The 24,752-nt window shown below is 43.0% G+C and overlaps 1 protein-coding gene across 1 annotated transcript in view; it reads right to left on the minus strand.

The window, feature by feature from the left end:
- Window positions 1–5,908, minus strand: part of LOC115313567 — a 71,795-nt gene extending 65,887 nt beyond the window's left edge. The window contains exons 1-3 of the mRNA XM_040220262.1: window positions 5,854–5,908; window positions 1,360–1,425; window positions 683–792 (exon numbers count right to left, since the gene is read on the minus strand). Of these exons, the coding sequence (XP_040076196.1) occupies window positions 683–792; window positions 1,360–1,425; window positions 5,854–5,908 (231 nt within the window). The remainder of the gene's footprint in view (window positions 1–682; window positions 793–1,359; window positions 1,426–5,853) is intronic.
- Window positions 5,909–24,752: the final 18,844 nt, after the last annotated feature.

The following is a 24,752-nucleotide window of genomic DNA, read 5'->3' on the forward strand; positions in this document are numbered from 1 at the left end:
ACGTCCTCTCGGTCCTTTTATTGGCTAAAGAATTAGATCTCCTCTTACGACGACAGCATTCACGATGATTGTGCGGGTTTCAGTCGGGTGTTAATTGCTTTGTGTGTTTCCTTTGTTTGATCGTGTATATAGGCTGCGCCTTTACGATTATAACTTCAGTTGTAAGTTCTGCGGTTGTTTGTCCCCTTTCTTCCGTCCCGTCTCTTCCGCTGTACGTTTTAAATAATCGATTATGAAGCCAGTGGCGTCAAGGGGGTCAACGCGGCACCCGGGGCAGCAGCCCCCCGCAATTCCCCCCCCACCCCCCCCCGGCTCTCGTGGCTCGCCACGACACTCCCCTGAGCCCTGCACCCGGGGCAGTCCCCCCCCCCCCCCCCCCCCCTTGTGACGCCACAGTATGAAGCATGCCCGGATTGAACAATAAGGCAGATGAAAACCAGAGGGTTCTGGATATTTTATTTTGAAGACGCATGAGGTTGAGTGTGCATTCATTTGCACTACACTCAACTCATCTGCCAGTCCTGTATTTAAGAAACATACTCATTTTACACCTACTAGTTTTTTATAAAAAAAGTTGAGGCATTTACAAAAAAGCAAACCGATTAGAACACTTCTATTTATCTACTCTTTAGCAGAAAATTGAGTTATTTAGCTCTGTGCAAATCAATCGTGATATACGTACGTTGTTGACGAGCACTTTGAGGTACGATACGACGTCAGAATGGCTATTTTTAAGCAGTTTCCCGTAGGCTGTATCCACCATTATGTATATTCCCACGTCAACAGTGCCAACTAGAAAGATACATTTTTTTTTCTCAGAACATTCATGCATTCACTCCAGGGTGCTCCCCATATCCACATTCAGCGCTGGTCATCAAAATATTTTTTTGGCCCTAATTATCTGACATATCTACCGCATAACATCTGAGTCGGTGTGCAATAAACCTAAACAGAAGAGCAAACACTGAACAACAGACGCGAAAATTTACATCTTCCTCAGCAAGTCTCAGTAGTCGTAAATCAGAGGTATTAAGGAACAAGTCTTTACCAAGAAAGTCGTAAACGTAGAAAAGTTTTTGGAAAGGAGTAGGGCCTTTATTACACGACGTTTCGGGAAGAAACCTCCCGAAACGTCGCGTAATACTGACTCTACTCCTCTTCAAACATTTTTCTACGTTTAGTCAGAAATCGGCAGATTATGCAATTGTTAATATCGGAATGATTTTTCTCGAACTTTGATAGAAAAAGCATAGCTCGAATCTTCTGAGTTTAAACATAAAAGAGCTGAATTTGGAACGCCACTGCCCTATATATTTGATATATTTTAAAAAATTTAAAGATATGTCCAAATATTCTTACCAAGTTCACAACGCTCTATGTACCACTCTTCAGATTCATACTTATCTCCTTCGCAGCTACTTGCACCTGTAAGGAACATGTTTGGTATCGTTTAATTTATAATTCGCACCAACACTAAATGAATATTACTACAAATATCAGCAATTGTTTGTGTAGTGACCACCCGGCCATTTTTAATGAAACAGCGAACATATGTTAGCCTACAGAAACGACACTGGAACCACCCTATTCCAGTTCATAACGTATAAAATAAGCTTGTAGATACCATGGATAACACAAAACGAGAATGGATTTGTAATTTGTGTTTTCGCCGCGACTGCGTTGCGCCTATTGAACGACTGGTAATTTCGAGGCACTCCTGGGATATCTACATGCTTCATATGCTACTTCAGTGATTTTCAATAAAGCTCGACAGAGTTTTAATTAAAACGGTACGTTGATTTTAGGTATTTCAACATTAATAAACAAAGCAATTCAACATTAATAACGCTTTCGTGTCTTGTTTTATGAGATATCTTCGAATTAAATCTAAACATCCTGTACACAGGTTGTTTCATCTTAAGTTCAAAGGAAGACCAACAACCAGAAAGGAGGACACTTTCCCTTAATTTGCTCTATCTGTGAAAAAGAGGGAGACCCTCCTTCTTCCAGTTGGGGGGGGGGGGGGGGGGGGGAGGGTAGCTTAGAGGCCCGCTCCAGTGGGGAGAGGAAGATAAAAGGGTGTGAGAGGAAATGGACAGATGAAAACTGAGAAAGGGGTTTTCTGCCCTGCAGAAAAAGATTCTGTGTGTCGGTCTTGAACAGATTTGTTTGGGAAAAGCCGTGAAAGCTACACCAATGCGGTTTGTGCAGGAGAGTTATGCGGCCGGGGGGACATGGATTCTCCTACTCATTGTTTTGAGTAGGATAATTAAAAAGTAACGATTTATTTAGCGAAAATGAACAAATGATTTCAACTAAAAAATTTCTGAGCGTCATCGAAAGCCACTTAAGAAGTCATTTTAGAAATAGCTTAAACGCGAGGGAAGCGCAGTAGTGCTCTAAACTTACCATATGTTCAACAGGTACAATGCATAGCCGACAAAACGCGGGCAACAGACGGATAAACCGCGGCGGCGGGTTGTCGTAACTGTAGCCTTGCTCCTGCTGCACGGACGGGAACCTTAGCGCTCCACCGAACTTCTCACGTGCTCCAAGTCTTTCTCATATTGACTGTTTTAGTCCTAAACCCTAAACTCGTCAAACACAAAGTTGGAGCCGAAAGTTCGAGGAGCGCGCCGATTGGACGCCGGAGAAAAAACACAAAATCATCGTCGGTATATTTTAATCGGTGCGCTCCGTGAACCTCGGCCCAACCTTGCGTTTGACGAGTTTAGGGCCCTTGGGGTGAAACATAGTATAGTTTGCGGCGCAACAGACGGCGTGGCGAAGATCTAAACTAACTGTTCCATGTATGTGGTGCGATCTAGCTTCTTTTTTATTTAACTTTGCCTTCCTTCTCGCAGTCGGTGCAAGGTCGATTTATATGTGTCGGATTGAAGTGGTGATGTGGGCGACTTTGTTTGTGTTTAAGCAGTGTATGAAATAGTGCACAGCAAAACGGAGAAGGGAGAGAAGAAGCACACACCACGAACGATGAACTGACAACTAAGTATTTATCTATGAAAAAACGCAGCAAATCACCGTATCAGTATCGTGCAAACACATGTCCAAATAGGTTGTCTTATTTTTCTTTTTGGAAGTAAACTGAAGTTTGGGTTTCGAAGTTGTTTTTGCCCTGCTTTTTTTATTTCATAAGCATCTAATCATTTCCTGTGTCTTATCAGCTCATCTTTCAACGATCGTGATGTTGTCAGAAGAAGGATGACACAAACAAGTTCCGCGGTGCAGGGGTAAATGATTTCCCTCTTTCGATCGCTGCTGCCAACCCAAATTGAGAGTATTTGCATGCAGCCTTTCCGGGGTCATGCCAAAGGAGTCCTCAGGGTGCTGAAAACGCGTTCGGATCTCCTGAGGAACTGGAGGCCGGTACGTCTACTGCACGACTACCTGAAAGTGTTGTATATGTGTGACGGCTCTTTACCAACGGGATTCCGAAAACATCGCGAACGCCAGCATCTGCTGAAAAGAGTGAAAAAACTTGTTTCGCAACGAGTTAGATGTGGGATGCCTAAGCAGACATGATTGCAATTGCTAAGCTTTCAGGATAAGTGTTGAGAACTCTCGCAAAAGGCCTGAAGTACAGCGTCAAACCACATTTGAAACCGCGTGAACAGTAGCTGTGGTGCGGAAGGTTTAAGATAGGTCTGATACAGGAGAAAAGGAAAGGATGTATTATACAATGTGTTGACTGTTTGTTACGTTCTGACACAAACAATCGTACGTCGTCAATGCTAGGTGGGAGGACGTTTGAAAGGGTTGTTTCGTTCACCCAAAAAAACGAGCTTGGTTTTCCAAAGGTAGACAAGGGCGCAAGTTTTGTTATGCTACCACAGGACATGTATAAGTCTAAGTCGAGCGCGGCTATTCTTAATAACTTTAATTTCGTTCGGTCCGAAGAAGGTTAACATTGCTGCACTGAGGTTGTGTAATGGTCTGGCGCTGGCTAACTTGGAGAAGGGCGTTAGGAAGAGCAAGAACAACCGCCTAGGGGCCTTTTTTGCTGTAAAAACTCGCAAGCTGGGCCATTTATTTACGACCATTGTTACTGAGATGGGCGCTTGGCAAACACTGGTTAGCTAATTCCTTCAGAAACACTTGGGAACGTTTTAATTATTCCACCCGTCTCTCGTGTAGACCTCACAAGCTGTTGTCGAGTTCCTTAGAGATCTTTAAAGCACGAACCCGGAGGCGTTTTTTAATATCTACTTTGAGGAAGTGTTTTATTCCGTTCCCGGTTAGCGTTTATTTGCTTCGATACGTGACTGTGTCAAGACAGATGGAGTGCTTCAGTTTCAGAACGCAAGTGGTACGTCAATTGAACGATTCATGGAAGTGATCAAGCTGTATATGCATTCGACGTTATTTCGGTTTGAAAGTGGTTACTCCCTACAGAACGCAAAACATATTCATAGGCTATACTGTAGCCCCCGTACTTTGTGATGCATGTTTGGCAATGTGCGATCGAGCCATTAAACAAAACTTGGACGGCAAGTGTGCTCTTAGGCTGTTAACATATGTGGACGATTACATGGTGGCCACAAAAGTTGTTCGCGCGGAAAAGGGGAGGGGGGGGGGGGGGGGGGCGGAGTGGCACCCGACAATGATGTCGTCAAAGCAGTGCTGGAAGCTTTTGCTGAAACCTCCGGAGCACTGAGGTTTACTTACGAGCTCCAGGATGGGGTAACACTAGAGTATTTAGACCTAAAACTAGAGTTCACAGGAAGTCATGTATTTTTGGGCTTTCGACCTTGTATGTAGAGGGGAGTTTTGCCTGTTGATTCCTCACACTCCAGGAGCGCAAAAAGGAGCAAATGTTTTACCAAAAGAAGCTAATTAAAGTGGCGCTCTTTTTGAAATCTTCATACGTCTGCAGACTAAACTAGCCGTAATGACAGTAAAAAAACGAGAAAATTAAAATTTATTGTTTAGAGATACCTGCTTATTAATTACGAAATTTCACGCAGCATTCTTTCGTATTTACTGCCCCAATGGGGCCTTTAGAGGTAACTCAAAATAAATAAATAAAAATTTATTATATCTATACGATATTTTATTATAAGTCTGATTGAAGTCAAATGCTGGAAGTCACACAAGACAAGCGAAAGATGATAAAATAAAAGTGTAAGGTAACCGCACACGCCTAGGCTTGATTGGCCAAGCCAATGATAACATGCGCGCTGAAAGACGACGTTCTGTTTTGACGCTGCTTGAATTGGGATATTGGGCTAATAGCGTCGGCTTCGCTCTGGCTTAAAGTTAAACGACATACAGTTTCTTGCAATATGAGACATCTTCGCCTAATCAGTTGAAGCGTTGGTGTTAAGTCCGCACTTTTCAGACACATATAATTATGAATGAGGCTAAAGAAGAAAGTAGAATTTGTTTTTTCAAACTAAGAAATGTTTCCTTTGTCAAAACGAATTCGGCATATCTACCTTGAAATACATTCTCTAGTGGGACTTTCATATTGTAGGAAGGTGCACATCATAAGGTAATCGGCGATTCGAAACATCAGTCAAAAGTACAGCAAAGTACCTATTCCGTTTCTAGAAAAAAATGCCATTGAAATTCAGACTGACTAGATTTTTGTAATAATAGGTTTTGAGAAAACTGTATGAAACAATAAAATTGCACCAACGATATGGTTCGAAAAAAAGAAAAAATACAATACATTAGTAGTATATCTTTGACGCAATTTATTATTGCGTCGTATTTGAACAAATATGCTCCTCATATATCTACGAATTATGGTACGCGCTAAGTGAGAAAATTTACGCGCGGCGTTATTTTATAAAATATCTACTTTCAATTGCGACTTTCTGACAAACTTACTTGAAGAGACTAGAAGAGCCGCTTTTAGAAACACGAAGAAGGCAGCCGGAAACATTGCGTAGTCTTGAACAAATTCAAAGAGACTTGCCGTCACAAGGGAAAAGGATTTTTAGTACAACGGTCGTCGCAATCGTATATCAGGTCTTCACCTCCATTTGTTTTCAGAACAGGGACGGATATTTTTTTTAACGTGATCTTTACAAATAACATGTTACTTCCTCGGAAAAAAGGGGAAAAAAGAAAAAGTGGCAAAAGTTTTGAGCGTTTTTAACCTTTAGGTGAAGCATAAACAAGGTTTCCGAACGGCAGGTTCGGAAACGTTGTTTATGCTTCACTTGAAGGTTAAAAGTCCTCAAAACATTTTTTTTTCTTTTTTGTGGACGTGCGATGTGTTTGGCGTTTTCTCTATTGAAAGGTCATATTTGAACATCAAAAGTCCAACTGCTTTTCTCTGCTTACCGAAGTGGCCTTCAAAAGTACGTTATATGGCAAGTAAAAATGCGCATCCGTGAAGTGTTCGCGTTTCCCGCGACGCGCAGTCACAGGAAACATAAACATGAAAAACGGAGCGGCAACCACTCGATTTATATAGCGCGCCTCATATCGACAAATGTGGGCAGTATTAGCGACGTGCGGGACCAAAAGCGCCGATGTGGTCGGCATTCGCTATTGCCCAAACCATAGCTTATTGTGCGCTGATCATGCCTGCCCCATTGCCTGTTCACAAAAAAAAAGCAACTGCTGCCAATCACATCGAGGCAAATCCTGCATGGTTTTGACGTGGCGAGCGGAAACCGTAAGAGGGTGCCGCCGAAACAACTTGGCACTTATTAAAATCAAGTGACGGTTTGTGCATTTTATTCATCGCGTGAGAGTCTACATATCTGATTCGGCGCTGCCTTCACGCTGTGCTCTTGAGTGGGTGGCAGGAATAATGGCGTGGCGCCTTCGAAGGTATTAGCGGCACTGCGGCGCCAGGTCCCGCAGTCACAGGAGTTTCGTACGCCTTTAGAGATTCTGCTTACTCATTCGACTGAAGCAACGGAACTACATTGAGCTTCAATTCCGACCGAAGCCGATGCTGCGATAGCACTAAACAAACGAAGCGGCGCCAAAAGTGAAAAGCACGGTGCTCGTAGTGTTCGACGGTTTGCCCTAGACGGCTAGAGTAATCACCAGTCTTAGGTAGTAGCGCGTTACTAGTAACGCGTTACTGTAACTTCATTACTTTTTTGGTAACTTGTAACTGTAACGAGTTCCTTTTTTAAAACGTAACTTGTAACTGTAGTTCTATTACTTTTTTCTGAGGTAACGATGAAAGTAACGACGTTACTTTTGTCGTTACTTTCCAGTGTTTTATGAATAATATATCACTGAACGAGCGCAATTCAGCCATTCCTTGCACTTTCCAAATCGTCTATTCCGACATTTCGAGTGTCAACATGGCCTTGCACAAAGTTGTGAATACGTTCTTTCTCGCGAGTTACGACCCGAATACAGCCACGTGTAGATTTTATAAAAAAATATCTAGTTATCTTTACGCACACGCTTGTACTTTGTGACTGAACACTTACATCTTAGTGTCTTGAAGTACCACCTATATTGTGGTTTTTTCTTTCTGTGTAAACGCTTTTTAATTGGATGAATCAACCGTGAAACAACAATACACGTGCAGGGCACTGCGCATGTCTCGTGTTTTGATTAGCGCCACTGCTCAGCACTGCTCATGTCTCGTATCTTGATTTGCGCCACTACTCTGGCGTGGAAACTTTCAAACACTAACTTCAAGAAGCAACTGCTGCTAAGTTACAATATGAAGTAAAAATCGTACTTTTTAGTTTTATGCAATAAAACATTGTGAGGGGCGTTTTCTAGTTTTTTCTCAATTTCTTTTTTGTGTTATAGAAAAGTAACTGAAAAGTAACGTCGTTACTTTTTAAAAGTAACTGTAACTTAACGAGTTACTCTTCTGTTGCGGTAACTGTAACGGTAACATCGCTACTTTTTTCTGAAAGTAACTGTAACTGTAACGAATTACTTTTTAAAAGTAACTTACCCATGACTGGTAATCACGCACCTAAAGGGCGGGATGGCGGCGCATTGACCGTCCGTGATTGGTTTGGACCAGGCATGTAGCCAAAGGGGGGGGGCGCCATGGGGCCACCTCCCCCCCCCCCCCCGAAATCTTTCATTTCGCTGGGACCTCCTCTCCCCCTCTCCCTCATGCATCATTTTTTCATAGGCGGCGGCGCCCCCCCCCCCCCCCAACCTGAAACTAAATCCTGGCTACGTGCCTGGTTTGGACGATGATGTACCAACTAGCCCATTTATCCATTTTACTACAAGGTTATCAAATGCACAAAGACGATGTGCGCCCTGACGGTGCACTTTTGGTACTATTCGTTTGGCTTCATCGGATTACACGCGTCGGCTGCTTTCAAACGTAGAGTGAAACGGACTATAGAAGGGGAATCGTTCTCCAATAAACCTTTGGCACTCTGGCTGGTGCGCATCGATGCAATCATTATGTTGCAATAAAGCACGATTTTGGTTCAGTGAAAGAAATCGCACGCAGTGAGCTCACTCCACGCTCCAAGTGAAAATGGTCAATTTTGTGTGCCCTCGTTTTCGTGCAATCACTGATGGTGCTTTGTTTACGAAGCGCAGCAATTCATGGCTGAACGTACTATGAATAAAGCGAGTGCCGCGACACGTATAGTCGAGTTTACAGGAGACTGTGGCAAACACCGGTAAGAATCTTGGCGGAGTAGTATCACCCCTTTCCGCCTGAAGGTTTTGCAGGGTCGGGGTGGTGCGCGCTCCGTTGTTCGTATTTCTTTTGATCATGAGTGTACGCGGGGCGCTTTATGTTCTTTTTTAGTTAACATTGCCATCCTGTTCGCAGTCGTTGTCACTGGAATGATGGTCAGAGATGTTGGTGTGCTCCACGCAGTGGCGTCACAAGGGGGAGGGGGGGGGGGCGGACCACCTCGGGTGCAGGGCTCAGGGGGCTGTGGTGGCGGGCCACGAGAGCGTGGGAGGGAGTCGCGGCGGGCCACGCAAGAGCGGGGGGGGGGGGGGGGGGGGGTTGGTGTCGCGGGGGCTCCGCACCGGGTGCCATTGACCCTCGTGACGCCACTGGCTGCACGTGTGCATTGTAAAAAAAAAGGACATCCGCTCGGCTATTTCGCGTACGTATACAATAGACCACCCCGGGTGCCGTTGACCCTCGTGACGCCACTGGCTTCACGTGCGCATTGTGAAAAAAAGGACATCCGCTTGGCTATTTCGCGTACGTATACAATAGACCACCCCGGGTGTCGTTGACCCTCGTGACGCCACTGGCTTCACGTGTGCATTGTGAAAAAAAAAGGACATATTCTAGGCTATTTCGCGGACGTATACAATAGACCACCCCGGGTGCCGTTGACCCTCGTGACGCCACTGGCTTCACGTGCGCATTGTGAAAAAAAGGACATCCGCTTGGCTATTTCGCGTACGTATACAATAGACCACCCCGGGTGTCGTTGACCCTCGTGACGCCACTGGCTTCACGTGTGCATTGTGAAAAAAAAAGGACATATTCTAGGCTATTTCGCGGACGTATACAATAGACCACCCCGGGTGCCGTTGACCCTCGTGACGCCACTGGCTCCACGTGTGCATTGTGAAAAAAAAGGACATCCGCTCGGCTATTTCGTGGGCGTATACAATAGACCACCCCGGGTGCCGTTGACCCTCGTGACGCCACTGGCTTCACGTGCGCATTGTGAAAAAAAGGACATCCGCTTGGCTATTTCGCGTACGTATACAATAGACCACCCCGGGTGTCGTTGACCCTCGTGACGCCACTGGCTTCACGTGTGCATTGTGAAAAAAAAAGGACATATTCTAGGCTATTTCGCGGACGTATACAATAGACCACCCCGGGTGCCGTTGACCCTCGTGACGCCACTGGCTCCACGTGCGCATTGTGAAAAAAAGGACATCCGCTTGGCTATTTCGCGTACGTATACAATAGACCACCCCGGGTGTCGTTGACCCTCGTGACGCCACTGGCTTCACGTGTGCATTGTGAAAAAAAAAGGACATATTCTAGGCTATTTCGCGTACGTATACAATAGACCACCCCGGGTGTCGTTGACCCTCGTGACGCCACTGGCTTCACGTGTGCATTGTGAAAAAAAAAGGACATATTCTAGGCTATTTCGCGGACGTATACAATAGACCACCCCGGGTGCCGTTGACCCTCGTGACGCCACTGGCTTCACGTGCGCATTGTGAAAAAAAGGCCATCCGCTTGGCTATTTCGCGTACGTATACAATAGACCACCCCGGGTGTCGTTGACCCTCGTGACGCCACTGGCTTCACGTGTGCATTGTGAAAAAAAAAGGACATATTCTAGGCTATTTCGCGGACGTATACAATAGACCACCCCGGGTGCCGTTGACCCTCGTGACGCCACTGGCTCCACGTGTGCATTGTGAAAAAAAAGGACATCCGCTCGGCTATTTCGCGTACGTATACAATAGACCACCCCGGGTGCCGTTGACCCTCGTGACGCCACTGGCTTCACGTGCGCATTGTGAAAAAAAGGACATCCGCTTGGCTATTTCGCGTACGTATACAATAGACCACCCCGGGTGTCGTTGACCCTCGTGACGCCACTGGCTTCACGTGTGCATTGTGAAAAAAAAAGGACATATTCTAGGCTATTTCGCGGACGTATACAATAGACCACCCCGGGTGCCGTTGACCCTCGTGACGCCACTGGCTCCACGTGTGCATTGTGAAAAAAAAGGACATCCGCTCGGCTATTTCGTGGGCGTATACAATAGACCACCCCGGGTGCCGTTGACCCTCGTGACGCCACTGGCTCCACGTGTGCATTGTGAAAAAAAAAGGACATCCGCTCGGCTATTTCGTGGGCGTATACAATAGACCACCCCGGGTGCCGTTGACCCTCGTGACGCCACTGGCTCCACGTGTGCATTGTGAAAAAAAAAGGACATCCGGTCGGCTATTTCGCGGACGTATACAATAGACCGGTCTCACTGATGCCTCACTCACACTGGCGGGTGAACCGCATTGGCGAAGCGGTTGCGAACGTGGTTGATTCTGTGCAGTTTCTCGCGCATTTGATGAAAACGAGCGGATCCGCTTCGGGGTGGCGATTAGAACACCAATGGGAATTCAGCATAAGCGTCCCACGCCTTCGTGGTGCCGCTATAACTGTAGTTCACAAGGGGCGGGTGCCATTGCATGCACGGGATGCCTCGTGTCGTCTCATGCTCAGCTTCCGCAGAGCTGCAGGGGCTTCGTCACGCGCGCAGAAAAACTACATTTCTCATGATCCCTGCCGGCAGCGGTGGCGTGACAAAACTAGCTGGTTAGATCGGTCGATTCTACATGGCCGAGAAAATTCTTTCCGGCGAGTGTAGTTCGCCTGACGGATGCAATGACCTTGCGCCCTCTGAATGGAGGTGTTAAAATATGCTATGTTTCTTTAACAAAACCTCCTGATCCCCAAAAGGTCTCCGTGAATTCGTACTTGCGTCCGTTCGTCTGTCCGTATACTTCTCCGCTGAATTAAGCATGGAAATTGACATCACGTGACCTCACTTCACGTTGCCTTTACACCCATTCCGTTTCCTGGCTATATTTAGGGAAGAAGCTGGCGGACCTGGACCTGAGATCACGGGAATTAAACCTTTTAGCTGAATTTAGCACGGCAATAGTAACGAATAAATCCTCCGCTATTAATGACGGACGTTTAATGGCTTTTAAACATGTAAACAAACACTCCTTAAATACTGCGGTCCCTGTAGTATAGGACTTTCATTCGTTTGGTTTATTATCAGTGCCACACAAACAACTAGAGGCGTCTTTAGTGATGCAATGCGTCAAAATTATGAACATTCACATCGCAAGAAGAAACGTAGACATTTCAAAACTAAATTAAGACATCAGTGTGCTTCCTGAATGTTCGCATCCAGAAATATCATTACCAAATTTATCTAGGTTTGATTCGAATTTCTTAAACAACTGTTGAAGACTTGTAATGGGATCGGTGTTATGTAAAACCGAAGGATAAAACAATGAGCGTACAGAGCTCGACATTTCAGGAACACTTAAATATACAGAGTTCAGTAGGGCTGTGCAACCAACAACACCACTGACAACCTTATGCAAAAGCATGAAGTGACACAACATCCGTCAACTACACAAGGTGTACACAAATCAGTTTACAAATTCTCTGATATTCATAAAACACCTCGAAATGTAGGTAACTATAATTTAAGACATGCATATATTTTGTTTGAACTCACTCAATCGTTGAGGAGTTAGTCTCTGCAATGCTGCTCTATAAAACAGGAGAAAACTCAAGATGGCTTCGCAAATGACAGTGAAATAATATTTAAAAACTGCGGAATTTTATAATTGCTTGATATACGCGTTTTGAAAACAAGAACAGTTAGAGTCGAGTCGGCAATATTCGCAACATCACGATTAAAAAAATGTCAGTTTGTAAATTCACACTAGAACCCCCAATCAGAGACAAACGGCTGACACCAGTAGCGTCTAAGGCAAGAAGCACTGCAAAACGTCACGTCCCCCGCTGAGAAAAATTACTTTAGTTGTCGATTCGTTTAATACAATATCATTAAAGGTTGATGTATATTCTCTACTGAACCAGTAAATTTCATATTTTAGGTTTAACAGAGATCAACTTCTATTATAACTTGAGCGACCAATTTTCGTTGTGCGGTTACACCAACGTCTTTCGCACGGATGAAGGGTGAAGATGTATTGGAGTTCTGGTGAGAAACCAGGGGGCTGCGCAAAGTTACTGAAATTGAGTTTCTAACTCTGGGTTACTTTCCTTAAACATTTGAAACGCACACTGCTGCTGGTCACATTTGGCGCTTTATAGAACCCTTTCGACAAATCTAGGTCTTTTTTTTTTCACGAGCGAAGGGATATTCTACTTTCACTGTCGTCTGTCGAGATAGTTTGCCTAGTTGGCGATTTCAATATTAACTCCTTAAAAAGTTCTAGATCGACTGGAGCGAGGGAATCAAAAGCATGATTCACTCGCCAAGACGAGAAGGACTTTTAGGTGATCAAATTATTACGTCTTGCGTGTATCATATTCACTTCCGTACCTCAAATTCGATGATCACATCAGCAGTAAATCAAAAATGAAGGCGGATCTATATTTCATAGCTTGTCAGGTCGCGTCCGAAATTTTTATTAAACTAGCAACTAAAACAAGAAAGCAAGTTAAAATCGTAGATAAAAAAAATTGACGAAGGCTTTTCATTGGTAAGATCGGATACTAACTCTATAACGAAAGTCTACTATACTTTTCAACAAATTTGAAGTTATTTTACCAATCACTCCAACAAGACTATCACAATCACACTCTAAAAAAAAGGGTATCACGATACACCCTTTTGTCCCATATAATACACCCCAAAACTTCATTTCGACGTACAGCGCCCTATAGTCGAACAGATGGCACAAAATTTTACCAGGGGCTTGATAACGGTGCGATACACCTTATTAAATTGCTAAAGTACGTATCAAAGACCAAAGAAAGAAAACACAAAGCTTTTGCAGTACGGCTAAGAAAACTCCGATAATCTTTTTTGTAGTCAATAATACGTACATCAGCTACCTTAATAAGTTGTACCACGCGGCTATCAAGCCCCTCGTAAACTTTGGGGACGCCTGTTCGATCATGGGGCGCTGTACGTCGAATTGGAGTTTTGAGGTGTATTATATGGGACAAGGGGTGTAATAATACACCTTTTTTTCTGAGAGTGCCACAAAACGTCGCGAGGAATACGTTTGGCGGAATTCTGGCATTTTAGGTGCCATCCAAAGCAGAGAAACGAAGGGAAAAATTCAGGCGTTCTTTCAAAAGTACGCAATTAAAACCGAATTTCGCTGCGCTCGTGATCGTGCAAATGCGTTTGTTCGGGCAGGTAAGAGAAATTACTTTTAGGGCCAGTCACTTTCTGCTATCTCTAATTTTACAGAAACGTGGACTTTGCTTACCCAACTTAGTGGCCATAAGGGTACCAATTCGGTAGATGAGGCGTTAGAAAAAAATATTCGGTATAACTACATGTTCCCTTTCCGATGGGTTCATTTCATCATTTGCGACGTCTTCAGGCGTTCTGGCGGGTAACGTTACCTTTTCAATTAACTCAGGGGGCTCAAATATGGATTCAGCTTCCCTTTCTGTATTAACAGTTGATTACCTGAGGAATGTATTGTTTAGTTTTCGGACAAAAATCACCTGTGGCTGAGAATATAAAACTGAGTGACCTCCGCGAAATGGTTGCCTCCATTAAAAACGTCCTTGTACACAAGCAAAGTGCTTTTATGGCCGATGAAAACATTTCTAATGCACTAAAGAATGCAAAATTTAAACCACTTCATAAAGAAAGATATCGACGGAAGATGGAAAATTACCGACCCATTTCGATTTTACCTGGCATAACTCAGACATTAAGAATACATGTGTTCCAGTTTGATTGTCATTTTTGTGAACCTTGGAGCAGGAAACCGCTGCCTGGTCGAAATAGTCCTGTGCATTCTCAGGCTCGGTCCTCAACATGTAACTTGTGTTTATACCTAAGAAATATTTATTGGAAAAGTGGGTTCCATGTTCCCTCTACTACCAAACGTGGTATACGTTTGCTATATTGACGTTAATGTAAATCCATTTTTTATTGGGATAGATAACTGGGCAAGTTTGTTACAGTTCATGTTCAAAAAAGAAAAGCGCTACTGGGACAAGAATAAAATGTATTGTGTTATCTTCATCTCTTTGTCCAAGTGCCAGTCACGATATTTTTTCAACACAATCCAGCTTTCATTTAGCGAATGTTTATCCCTTTCTTGAATTTAAGTATTAATCCACGGCTTGTCAAGTTCCATGATTTCAAACCATCATAGCAGTGCCAAAATATTACAACTAATAGGGTATATCCGTTGCTATGTAGACCCAGAGGGAAACATTTTTTAACATGGAGATACATATAAAAGAGGGGTACAGCACAGGTGTCAAAGGTAAGTAAACTAGCGACGTAAGGTGCCCAAAGAACCGTTGCCATTCGCTCGTAATTCGAAACAGCAAAAACCGCTTTTTTTTTTTACATTTACATCACATCTTCAGCAATCTACACTGAGTATTCTGGAAATCTGGAAAGTATAGAATATACAAAATACAGCAGGAAGCAATTTCTTTTTTTGTTAAAACAGTATTCGCTCCATGAAACAAATTCAAATTAACAAATTTTCGGGCCGGCAAAATGGCAACACCTGGCACTGCGATCACGTACAGACAACGCAAGCGATATTTGCTAACGTTGTATTCGGAAACGGTTTTTTTTGTTTGGATTTCGTGATATTTTCATTGTTTCTCAACGCGTGTCGGTGAGACCGTACATTGTCAGTCTTTAACGGCAGCTTTCGTCCGGCATCTTTCTTTTTGTACAACCGAAAATTGAAATAAAAAGCCTGGATAAAAGCCTTAGTAAATTAAGCTAACAGGCCCATTCTGCCACCCTGGATGGCTCGTTTTTATCCAGGATACGTTGCCAAGTTACAGACAGAGAGAGATGAGAGGGGAGGGGGTGAGGCAAGGTTTAGGTAAACACGTTCTAGTGATTCATGCACAGCCTTTAGCCGACTCACGTATTTGCTTACCCGATAGGCCTAAACAAATCCAAGTGCCGCCTAAAGGCTATCGCTTGAATCATTGAGGCGTGTTTGCCCCCGCCTCAGGCTCTGCTTCAGGCTTCCACCTGCCGTTAGTTACCGTTGTTTGTTGCTTGCTCCAGAGTAGTAAAATAAGCAATAACTTTCTGTTAAACATGAGAGTATTTCTGAATTAAACCTACAAAATTTCGTGCCCGTGCATGCTTCGGTTGGCATCTGTTCTCTTCCTATACTTAGATTATGCATAAAGGAAGAATTGAGCCCAACAATATAATAAAATATATTGGGTCCTTAGCTGCAAATAGAGTTGTCCGGTCACCTAGTATGTTTTAAAGCACGTTATGTTTGTAAGAAACTCTCTCAGGAGCACCTTCGTTATCTTGGGCGGCCTCCAAAGAGGTAATAATCGAAAATATGCAGATGAGTGAACAGTACTTAAACCGAAAAGAATAAAATAAGCGAAGCCTCCGAATGGCAAGATAATCGGGAGGGGGGGGGGGGGGGGGGGGGGGGGGGTATCCGGTCGGGTGTGCTATCCACTGCACCACATCGACTTGTCTTTTCGACTTTTCGTGTGAAATAATATAGCACGCAAACAAAATGGATCTAATGGCAGGTATTCTGGAAACACGCCGCCGAGTGTAATGTGCTACGGCGCTCGCTAGCGCGTTGCACTTGCGCTTTATGATTATAATGCAATTAAATGCAGAGGTGCAAGCGAGCTTGCGCCTATGCATACTTGCTGGTTGTTCTCCACAATTCTAGAGAACAGTGAGCAAATACTGCAGCCCGCTCTCCGGCTTCACAGCTCACGAAAGATTCATCAGCCAGAAGTTCGACTTCGCGAAGACTGCGACAATAGCACTTGCTCCTACGTTTTGTAGAAATGTCTTCAAACAACCGCCAGTGTAGTGGCATCCAAAGCAATTTAGTTATATTTTTTTTATACTGGGAGCCCAAGGCTTCAGCTGGAACTGCTGTAAAAACTAATAAATTCGACAAGTTATTTTGTTCATATTTATGTTTTGCGTGTGTATGTGTGATACTTATTTTGATACCTCTGCAACCTTAATATTGTCCCACAAGCCCTTGAAGGCTTTGACGAACCTGCGTTGAACCGGGGATATGTTCCTCTTCTCAAATAAAATTTTATTTTTGCTATTATTTAATATTATTATAATAATAATTATTATTATTAACGAAATAAATAAAAAGGCCGGCCGCTGTTTTGACGCTGTAGTGTTCCTTAGTTAGGTTCTAGCTAGAGTAGGCCTCGGTTGTTTGGAACGGGATTCCCAAAACTAGCGGTTCCTATGACGAGTGAGTTGAAAACAATAGTGTTGTTATCTTTAAATATGGTTACCTTGAGAAAGGTGTTCCTTGTTAGATTTTGGTCGTAACTTGCTACTCGTCAACTTGCTGAGCCTGCAGCAACGTCGGGTGAAAACAAATGTTTCTTTTTTTTTTTTTTTTCTTAAGACGCTGCACGGCTTGCTTACCTCTCCCAGCCTTCTGTCCAAGTGAGCTTTAAAATTCCACTTCTGCATACACGGCTTCAGTCATCTTTTTATATAGCTCAACATTTCAGCCCGATCCAAAGATCGACTGAGTGTTCGATGATTCCTCCTGCAAGAAAAAAGATGATCAGTTGAAGTGTTGATGTTTGTCACTACGATATCCAAGTATTTACTGTTTGCTTTCACACCAGGGGATGCCTCTGTTTTTCTCTTTTGATTTGCCTCGTTGATTTTAGTGTCTTTTGCACTTGTTAATATTTTTAGTCTCAGACTGGTGAACTACGTTCCCCTTCTGCACTCGTGTGTATGTTCGTTTGTGTGTGTGTGTTTTGCCTGTTTCTTTTAAGTGTGCAAGCACAAAGATCGATTGGTATTTTCTGGGCACTATAATAAACAGTGACTGATTGATTCATGGATTAATCATTTGACCGATTAATAATATTATTAATAATATTATTCATACTGACTTGAATCGTTTGCTTTATAGGAAAATGGGAAAGGGAATGCGTGCCTGTACCCTCCACTGCATTGCCATGAAGCATTGTCGCCAGCATAATTGACCTATTCTCGGTCATTCCTTTCAAGGAGCATTTTTCCCCAATACCCGAAGAGCCCAACTTTTGGCGCATTGTTACACGAAGGGCCCGGATAATTGCTAAGCAGAAAGCGTCGCCAGTTCAGGAATGGCGCGAGCTTCCTAAATTGTGCACTTTCCCAACAAACGGCGTGCGATATCTGCTTGTAGGATTATTCCCGAATAAACTTTCCAAAGCATACCGCGAGCGACACCTACTTTGCTTGAGGACGCACGAAACGTTCTGGGGCTTTGAAAATGCATTTTGAATTAACTATTCATTCCGGTCGTTTGTTGTTCACAATGGTCGAAGCTTACGGTTTGACATTGCTTGACGAAAGTACAAAGCTGGGGATCCGTTTGTCCTGTCCTCTCAGATTTTAAAGTATGTTTAACTCATTGGTGATGTGCCCGTCGCCTTGCAACCTATGAGCCGTTCATCCCTAAGCTGACGCACTGTCAGCTTAGGGATGAACGGTGGAAGCTACGTGTTCGTGTGCAGTCACACGTCTATCGTTCGTCACGTAACTGCGGTCTTGTTCATACCTACGCGCAGAGAATGCGACAGGTCAGGTTATGAAAGGAAGGTGTTTGATTTGTTTTGGTTAGCTTGCAGCTTTCACCACTCTGTCAGCTTAGGGATGCACAAAGTATAGTATCGTCGTGATGAAGCAACGCCGTTAATCTGTTGTGCCTGGAGTTCGCAAGCCGTTGCCTTCCAGCGAGGTCTACACGTAAGCGTTTCTTCTTCACCTCTCCAGCCCTCCTTTTTGCGTCTGTCCAGCTTTCGCACGATGCTCTGCGCTCAGGTGGCTGTCATTTATTTCCTCTGATGCTGTTTCACAATATTTCAAAAGGCGAAGAAATTTGTCTCTTCTTTTTAAAGCTTGCAAACAAACTTTATAATTTAGGACAAAAGTAATTTCAAAGTAATGACTAATTTTCTCGAAATCACTCCCTAAAAGTAATTAGTTACATTACTGACTTACTATCTGAGATAAATATTTCATCCCATTACTCATTATTCCGAAAAGTAACTTAATTACTGTAATTTCATTACAGTAATGTCATTACTGCCATCTCTGCTGACCGCTGACTGAGCGGGCCGGTAACACGACAACACAGATAGCTTCGATGGCAGAGCTAGTTCCGTCTCAATAACGCCTTACTCGAATAAAGGCTTCGAGAACGTTATTTAACAATAATTAAGGCAGACGTGCAGCTAAAATAAATTTGATGAATGTTTTTACTGCGTAATTACGGAAAGCGATTGTCGAGATGATCACAGCTACGGTAGTGAACATTCAGACTAGTGTTGAAATTAGAACTGCCGAGAAACTAGCTTATATTACTGCTAGTCAAATAATATGGCACGCCTGCTCACCTGATAACGTACAGTAAAATAATCCAAGAAAGCAAACATTACAAAATTGAAGGATTAAAACGAACGCTCTGATCATGATTGCTGATGCTTGGAACTTGGAAACAGCCGCTACCAGTCACGTGATCTCTTTCAAAAAGTCCTAGGACTTTTTGGTGAGTAAAGCGATCACATAGCAGGTGGTAGGCAAATAGACAGCGTTGAAAAATATTTATTCCACCGATGGCTATGAAGGCCAATTGTTTCGGTGTCGCGGGATTTAAGCACGGTCAGTTCAGCTCAACACCAGGCTACAAAAGACGCTTTGGGATACTGCCTGTGCTAACTCAATTATATAGTAGAAATAGGAATTGCACGAAGGAAAAACTCAGACGCGAAGACTTCATACGGTTTTCCTCGGTTGGGGCTATCTGCTTTGTCAGCGAATGAACATTTTCATAAAATAAAGGGTTCAAAATACTTCCCTTGTCAAGTTTTCTAATCACAGTGACTGGTTGATGCCGTCTCGTGGTAATTTCCGGCTCTTCGAACGCTCTAGCACTTTGTAGACACACATATCCAGCGACGCCGCCAGGCCGCGCCACACACGAACGAAGTTAAACAATCAAGATGGCGGAGAGTTCCCCGTGTTGTCCCCGCAGTCAGCGCGGTGGGACAGGGTTGTCGGACAACAAATCGAAAAACACGGTTGCCCAGCGGCAGCAACATGTTCTCCGACTGTTGTTGTTTCCGCGAGGTCACAAGGTCCCCGGCAACACGAATTCCTCATGTTGCCCGATAGAATTATCCAACTGCTGCCTCAGTGTGACAGCGCCTTTACGGATGATTGGATAACTAAACGAAAAACTAGAGCCCTTCAATTTTCTAAAGGTTGCTAAATGTGTCCTTAATACATTAGGAAAGGTGACTGGAAGGTTTTTCCGACTACTGTATACCGCGTCCTAAAATGTGGCTGCTCGATTTCTATACGATGACGTTCAATGAGTGTCACGTTGTAACGGATCGCAATTTTGACGGCGTAACAGCGGCAGTGGTTGATGTTGCAGATACCTGATTTTACGCAGTAAATGCCTTTTGGCTTGACGGTTCATTTAAACATATGTGGCCACGAGTTGGGACGCCGCGACGACAGCGACACTTGCGTTCTTTCTTACCTGAAGACCAACCGTCAGGATGGGACATCTGAGATGACATACCGTCTCCTGGGATGTCATTTCTTGCCACTTGGGGACCACTTTTGATGTTTGAGCAGGATGGCCAGGAAGCTAAACACAACAATCGAGGATGTGTTTCAGAATCCATATTACAGCCATATACTCCCTGATCGCGAATTCGAATTTTCTCATGAAAAAATTTTATAGAGGTTCTAATAGGATGTGCTGTTATTCTAGCTGCGCCGTGCACTACTTAATATGACAGCATCAGTGTAATACACGTTTCTTAAAAAAAAAAAAAAGGAACGGAAGCTCGTTCCTCTGTCCTTCTGATTTTCGGACAGTGTTTCCGCTACAAGTTCCATTGGTGAAAAAGGAACTCGCTCCCGTTACAGTAAAAAAGAATGTATGGTTACGTATGCGTTGCATTTGCATTTCGCTGATTACCATATTTAGTTTGATCAAGCAAAGTTTTCCTTGTTTTATTTATCCCATCAAACGGCAACACGCCATTTTGAATTCCTTGATGGAGGGGCACCAGGAGAGGAAGACAAGCGGACGCAGGGTTTCATTTGTTTATATATTCACCATTAAAAATCTTGGCTTTTAACCATATTAATGTTTGTGATGGGCGATTCAGACGAGCCAAAGGTACTCTTACGCCACATTGCACGAGCGTTTTACATCAACCTCACACGTTTCAATCTGACAAAGTCCCGTGTTAGATGTTGCTGTTTGAAAGGCAAGCAATTTTACAAGAGTGTGGGGCTTTTGGAAGGTCAGCCTTGAAAACTACTACACCTTCTTTATGAAGGTTGGATTCGTTGTTCAGTTTAAAGGGGGGGGGGACATGGGAAGAAGGAATAAAGATTCAGTTTTTGTCATCGTTTAAGCGACCATTGTTCGGGGTACACGGGTGCGTTCAATGACTTGTAACTTGTTATTTTGTTGTAACTGTAGGTTTTTTGTGGGACTGCAGTGATGGGGGTTGTCGGCTTTAGATTCCTTGACCTATGCGGATTACTGGAAATAAAAAAGTAGCTGCGTTTGAAACGTCTCTCTTTCTGTGAGTTTTTCTTCGACTAAAAGATTTGGTTTTATAGCGCAGCCTTTGGCACTGAAAACAAAAACCGAGGTCCACTAGCTCTCCTTCAGCCTACAGTTACCAAGCGAGGATGACACAAAATAAACCATAAGATGAGTAATCAAAAAGTTACCGAGGTCCTGTTCTTCGTTAAGATATTGTTTTTACACTTTGGCATTCCTCGTTTGCAAATAAAATAAACACTATCACACTCTGCGAAAAAAAAGGAACGCCGTTCTTTTTTTCGTTCCAGTAAAAATCCAAAGACTCGTATTACGAGCAGTTAGAAAATAAACTTAAAATGAACCCTAAAGAATTTTGGAAGTTTGTAAAAGCAAATAACAAGGACGATACGTCTGTTCCTCCTCTTTTAGTAGGCGATGAACTTATCGAGAATGAAAAAAGAAAGGAAACGCATCTGAATAAATATTTCAAATCTGTTTTTTCTAAACCTGCTGCAACGCGCTGTCACCCAAACGTGCAACAAAAAATTAAACATGTCATGTCACCCATTGAAATAACATATAATGGCATAGCCTCGCTGTTACGAGAACTTGATGTCCAGAAAGCAATCGGACCGGATAACATCTCTCCGGTTATATTGAAAAACTGTTCTGAGGAGTTGGCAAATTACTTGTGTGTTCTTTTTAATAAATCTCTACTAGAACAAAAGCTTCCATCTGATTGGAAAATGGCAAATGTGGTGCCTATACACAAGTCAGGAGCAAAAAACTGTGTGGAAAACTATAGACCTATTTCTTTGACGTGCATTTGCTGCAAGCTAATGGAACATGTCATTTATAGTAATCTCATTGCTCATCTAAACGTCGAAAAGTTTCTTATTCAAGATCAACACGGATTTCGTACTGGAGCATCCTGTAACACAGTACTTGTTGATGTCTTTCATTTTCTTGCTGGAGCCATTGACGCTAGAGACGAAGTGGATTGTTTGTTTTTGGATTTTCGAAAGGCATTTGACCTTGTAGATCATGATTTGTTATTTTACAAACTTAGCTTACTGTCACTGCATTGCAACGTACTGGCTTGGATTAAAGATTACCTAAGTGGACGGGGGCAATGTGTCGTGCTCGGTGGGGAAAAATCTGAGTATGTAAAAGTCAAGTCTGGTGTCCCCCAGGGCTCGGTACTGGATCCTCTGCTCTTCCTGATCTATATAAACGACATTATTTCTGGCATGCAATCGTATATTCAATTATTTGCTGACGATTGTGTTATTTATAGATTAATTAATGATTATAACGATATTAATACTTTACAGAGTGATCTAGATAAAATTTCTGTATGGTGTAAAAATTGGAGAATGAACCTAATTGTTAAAAAGTGCGTGCATGTTAAATTTACTAAGAAAAAAAATCCCACTACTTTCGTGTACATGATAAATAATGAAATAATTAAACCTAGCTCGAATGTAAAATACCTAGGTGTTATGTTATCTAATGATGTAACGTGGACGGGACATGTTGAAATGATAGCCCTAAGGGCAATACGAATGCTTAATTTTGTACGGAGAAATTTTCGGCAAGCCCCGAGGAAAGTTAGAGAAACTTTATACTTTACATATATCCGTCCGTGTATGGAGTACGCCTCAGTTGTCTGGGACCCTCACCAAAATTATTTAATAGACAAACTTGAAAAGATACAAAACCAATGTGCTAGATTTGTACTAAACTATTACGAACTTGGAGCGAGTGTCACTAACATGAAACATGCCCTACATTGGGAGAAACTCAGTGAGCGTAGAAAATTGTTTAGGATGAAATTTTTAGATGATATCTACAACAATAGACTATTAATTAGCAGAGATGTGTTTTTACATGAACCGTTTTATGTGTCCGAAAGAGCAGATCACCCCAAGAAGATTAGACCATACTCTTGCCGCACCGACACCTTTGCTTTTTCCTTCTTTCCGAAAACCATTGAAGAGTGGAATAGGTTGTCGAAAGATGTGCTTGCGGCAAATTTGGTTTTTTGAATTTTCAATTGTGTAGTGTTTTATAGACAGTATGTTTTTATTTAATTTCATTATTGATCCATAGAAAGTGTTTGGCTTTTGTTTTTTTGTGTATTACTTATATTCTAAAACAAAAGTGTTTGTATCAAACCCACCCCCTGCAATAATGCCTCACGGCGAAGCAAATTTTTTTCTGTAAATAAAAAAAAAATGACTTCCTGTTCCAGTTCCACCGATGAAAAATGGAACGGCGGCGTTCCTTCTTCCCTTCTAAAAGAAACGCGTTCCATGAACGCCATTCCTTGGAACGCCGTTCCGTACAACACTGGACAGCACAAACGGCACTCTGGTGACTCCAAACTAAATTGTTCTACAGCATTCTCTACGGGTCTCAAAGAACAAAATTAGAGACCGTGACGCACGCAGCGCAAGCTATAATGCCAAGCTCCATGAACATTTTATAGACTGAGTATATAAAAAGCCACTTGGTGACGCTGTAGTTCAGGAGAAAAACTCCTGAAAACGACATGCTCTATGTTGCGATAAATCGACCCTTATGAATTAGCAAAATAAAAAAAATTATATATGGGCAGATCTGAAGTTTTCAGATATGGCCATATCAAAAATTTGCCACATATAACCTGATATGGTATATCTGCCAGATATAGCCTGATACCTCTGGTTAAATATGAAAATCTCAGATCTGGCTAAGTAAGGAAATTCCAGATCTGGCCAGGCATTTCAAAAGGACACAAGCCTGAAATCAGCACTTTATATATTTTATTGTCTACAATTCTCCCAAGTGCCCCGGCCCACACTCGAGGATTTATGAAAACGGTGATCCTTCAGCTCCCTAGTGATCGCTAGTTTTGACCAATTCCATGGTTACACAGTTCCGAGTCTAATTCGTAGTCACCCTGAACAAGCGTCCCATAGGACTCAAGTCATATCACTTTTAAATTTTCTCGTCAAAGGCAGCGTTTATGATACTGTGCATTCTGTCCAACCTTCAGCCAGGCTGAGCCGCCGAAATCTCTTACACTATTATCATTCTCGTGACTGTCGTTTTAGCAGGAATGACTTAAAAGCCGAGAAATCACAAAAAACCAAACCGGGATTTAGCTCGGATTCAGCGGAGCTGTTTATGACAATCTTAGCGTTTCTCACTTAATATCAGCGTCTTTGAAGCTCTACGAGAATGATAATAATGTAAGAGATATGTCATCCAGGTTGAAGGTTGGACGGAATACATTGACATTGGCGGGACATTTTAAAAGTGGTATGGCAGGTACTTGCATGGGTTCTGTACGGCACGTGTTCAGGGTGACTCCGAATCACACTCGAATCTGTGTAACCATAGAATTGCTCAAAATTTTCGATCACTAGGCAGCTGAAGAAACACCGTCCCCATGATTCCTCGGGTAAGGGCCGAGGCGCTTGGGGATTTAGCAAATTGTCTATTCGGGTGTAATGTTAACACT

This window comes from Ixodes scapularis, unplaced genomic scaffold, assembly GCF_016920785.2.
Source record: "Ixodes scapularis isolate PalLabHiFi unplaced genomic scaffold, ASM1692078v2 PGA_scaffold4__175_contigs__length_147842914, whole genome shotgun sequence".
Lineage (NCBI taxonomy): Eukaryota > Metazoa > Arthropoda > Arachnida > Ixodida > Ixodidae > Ixodes > Ixodes scapularis.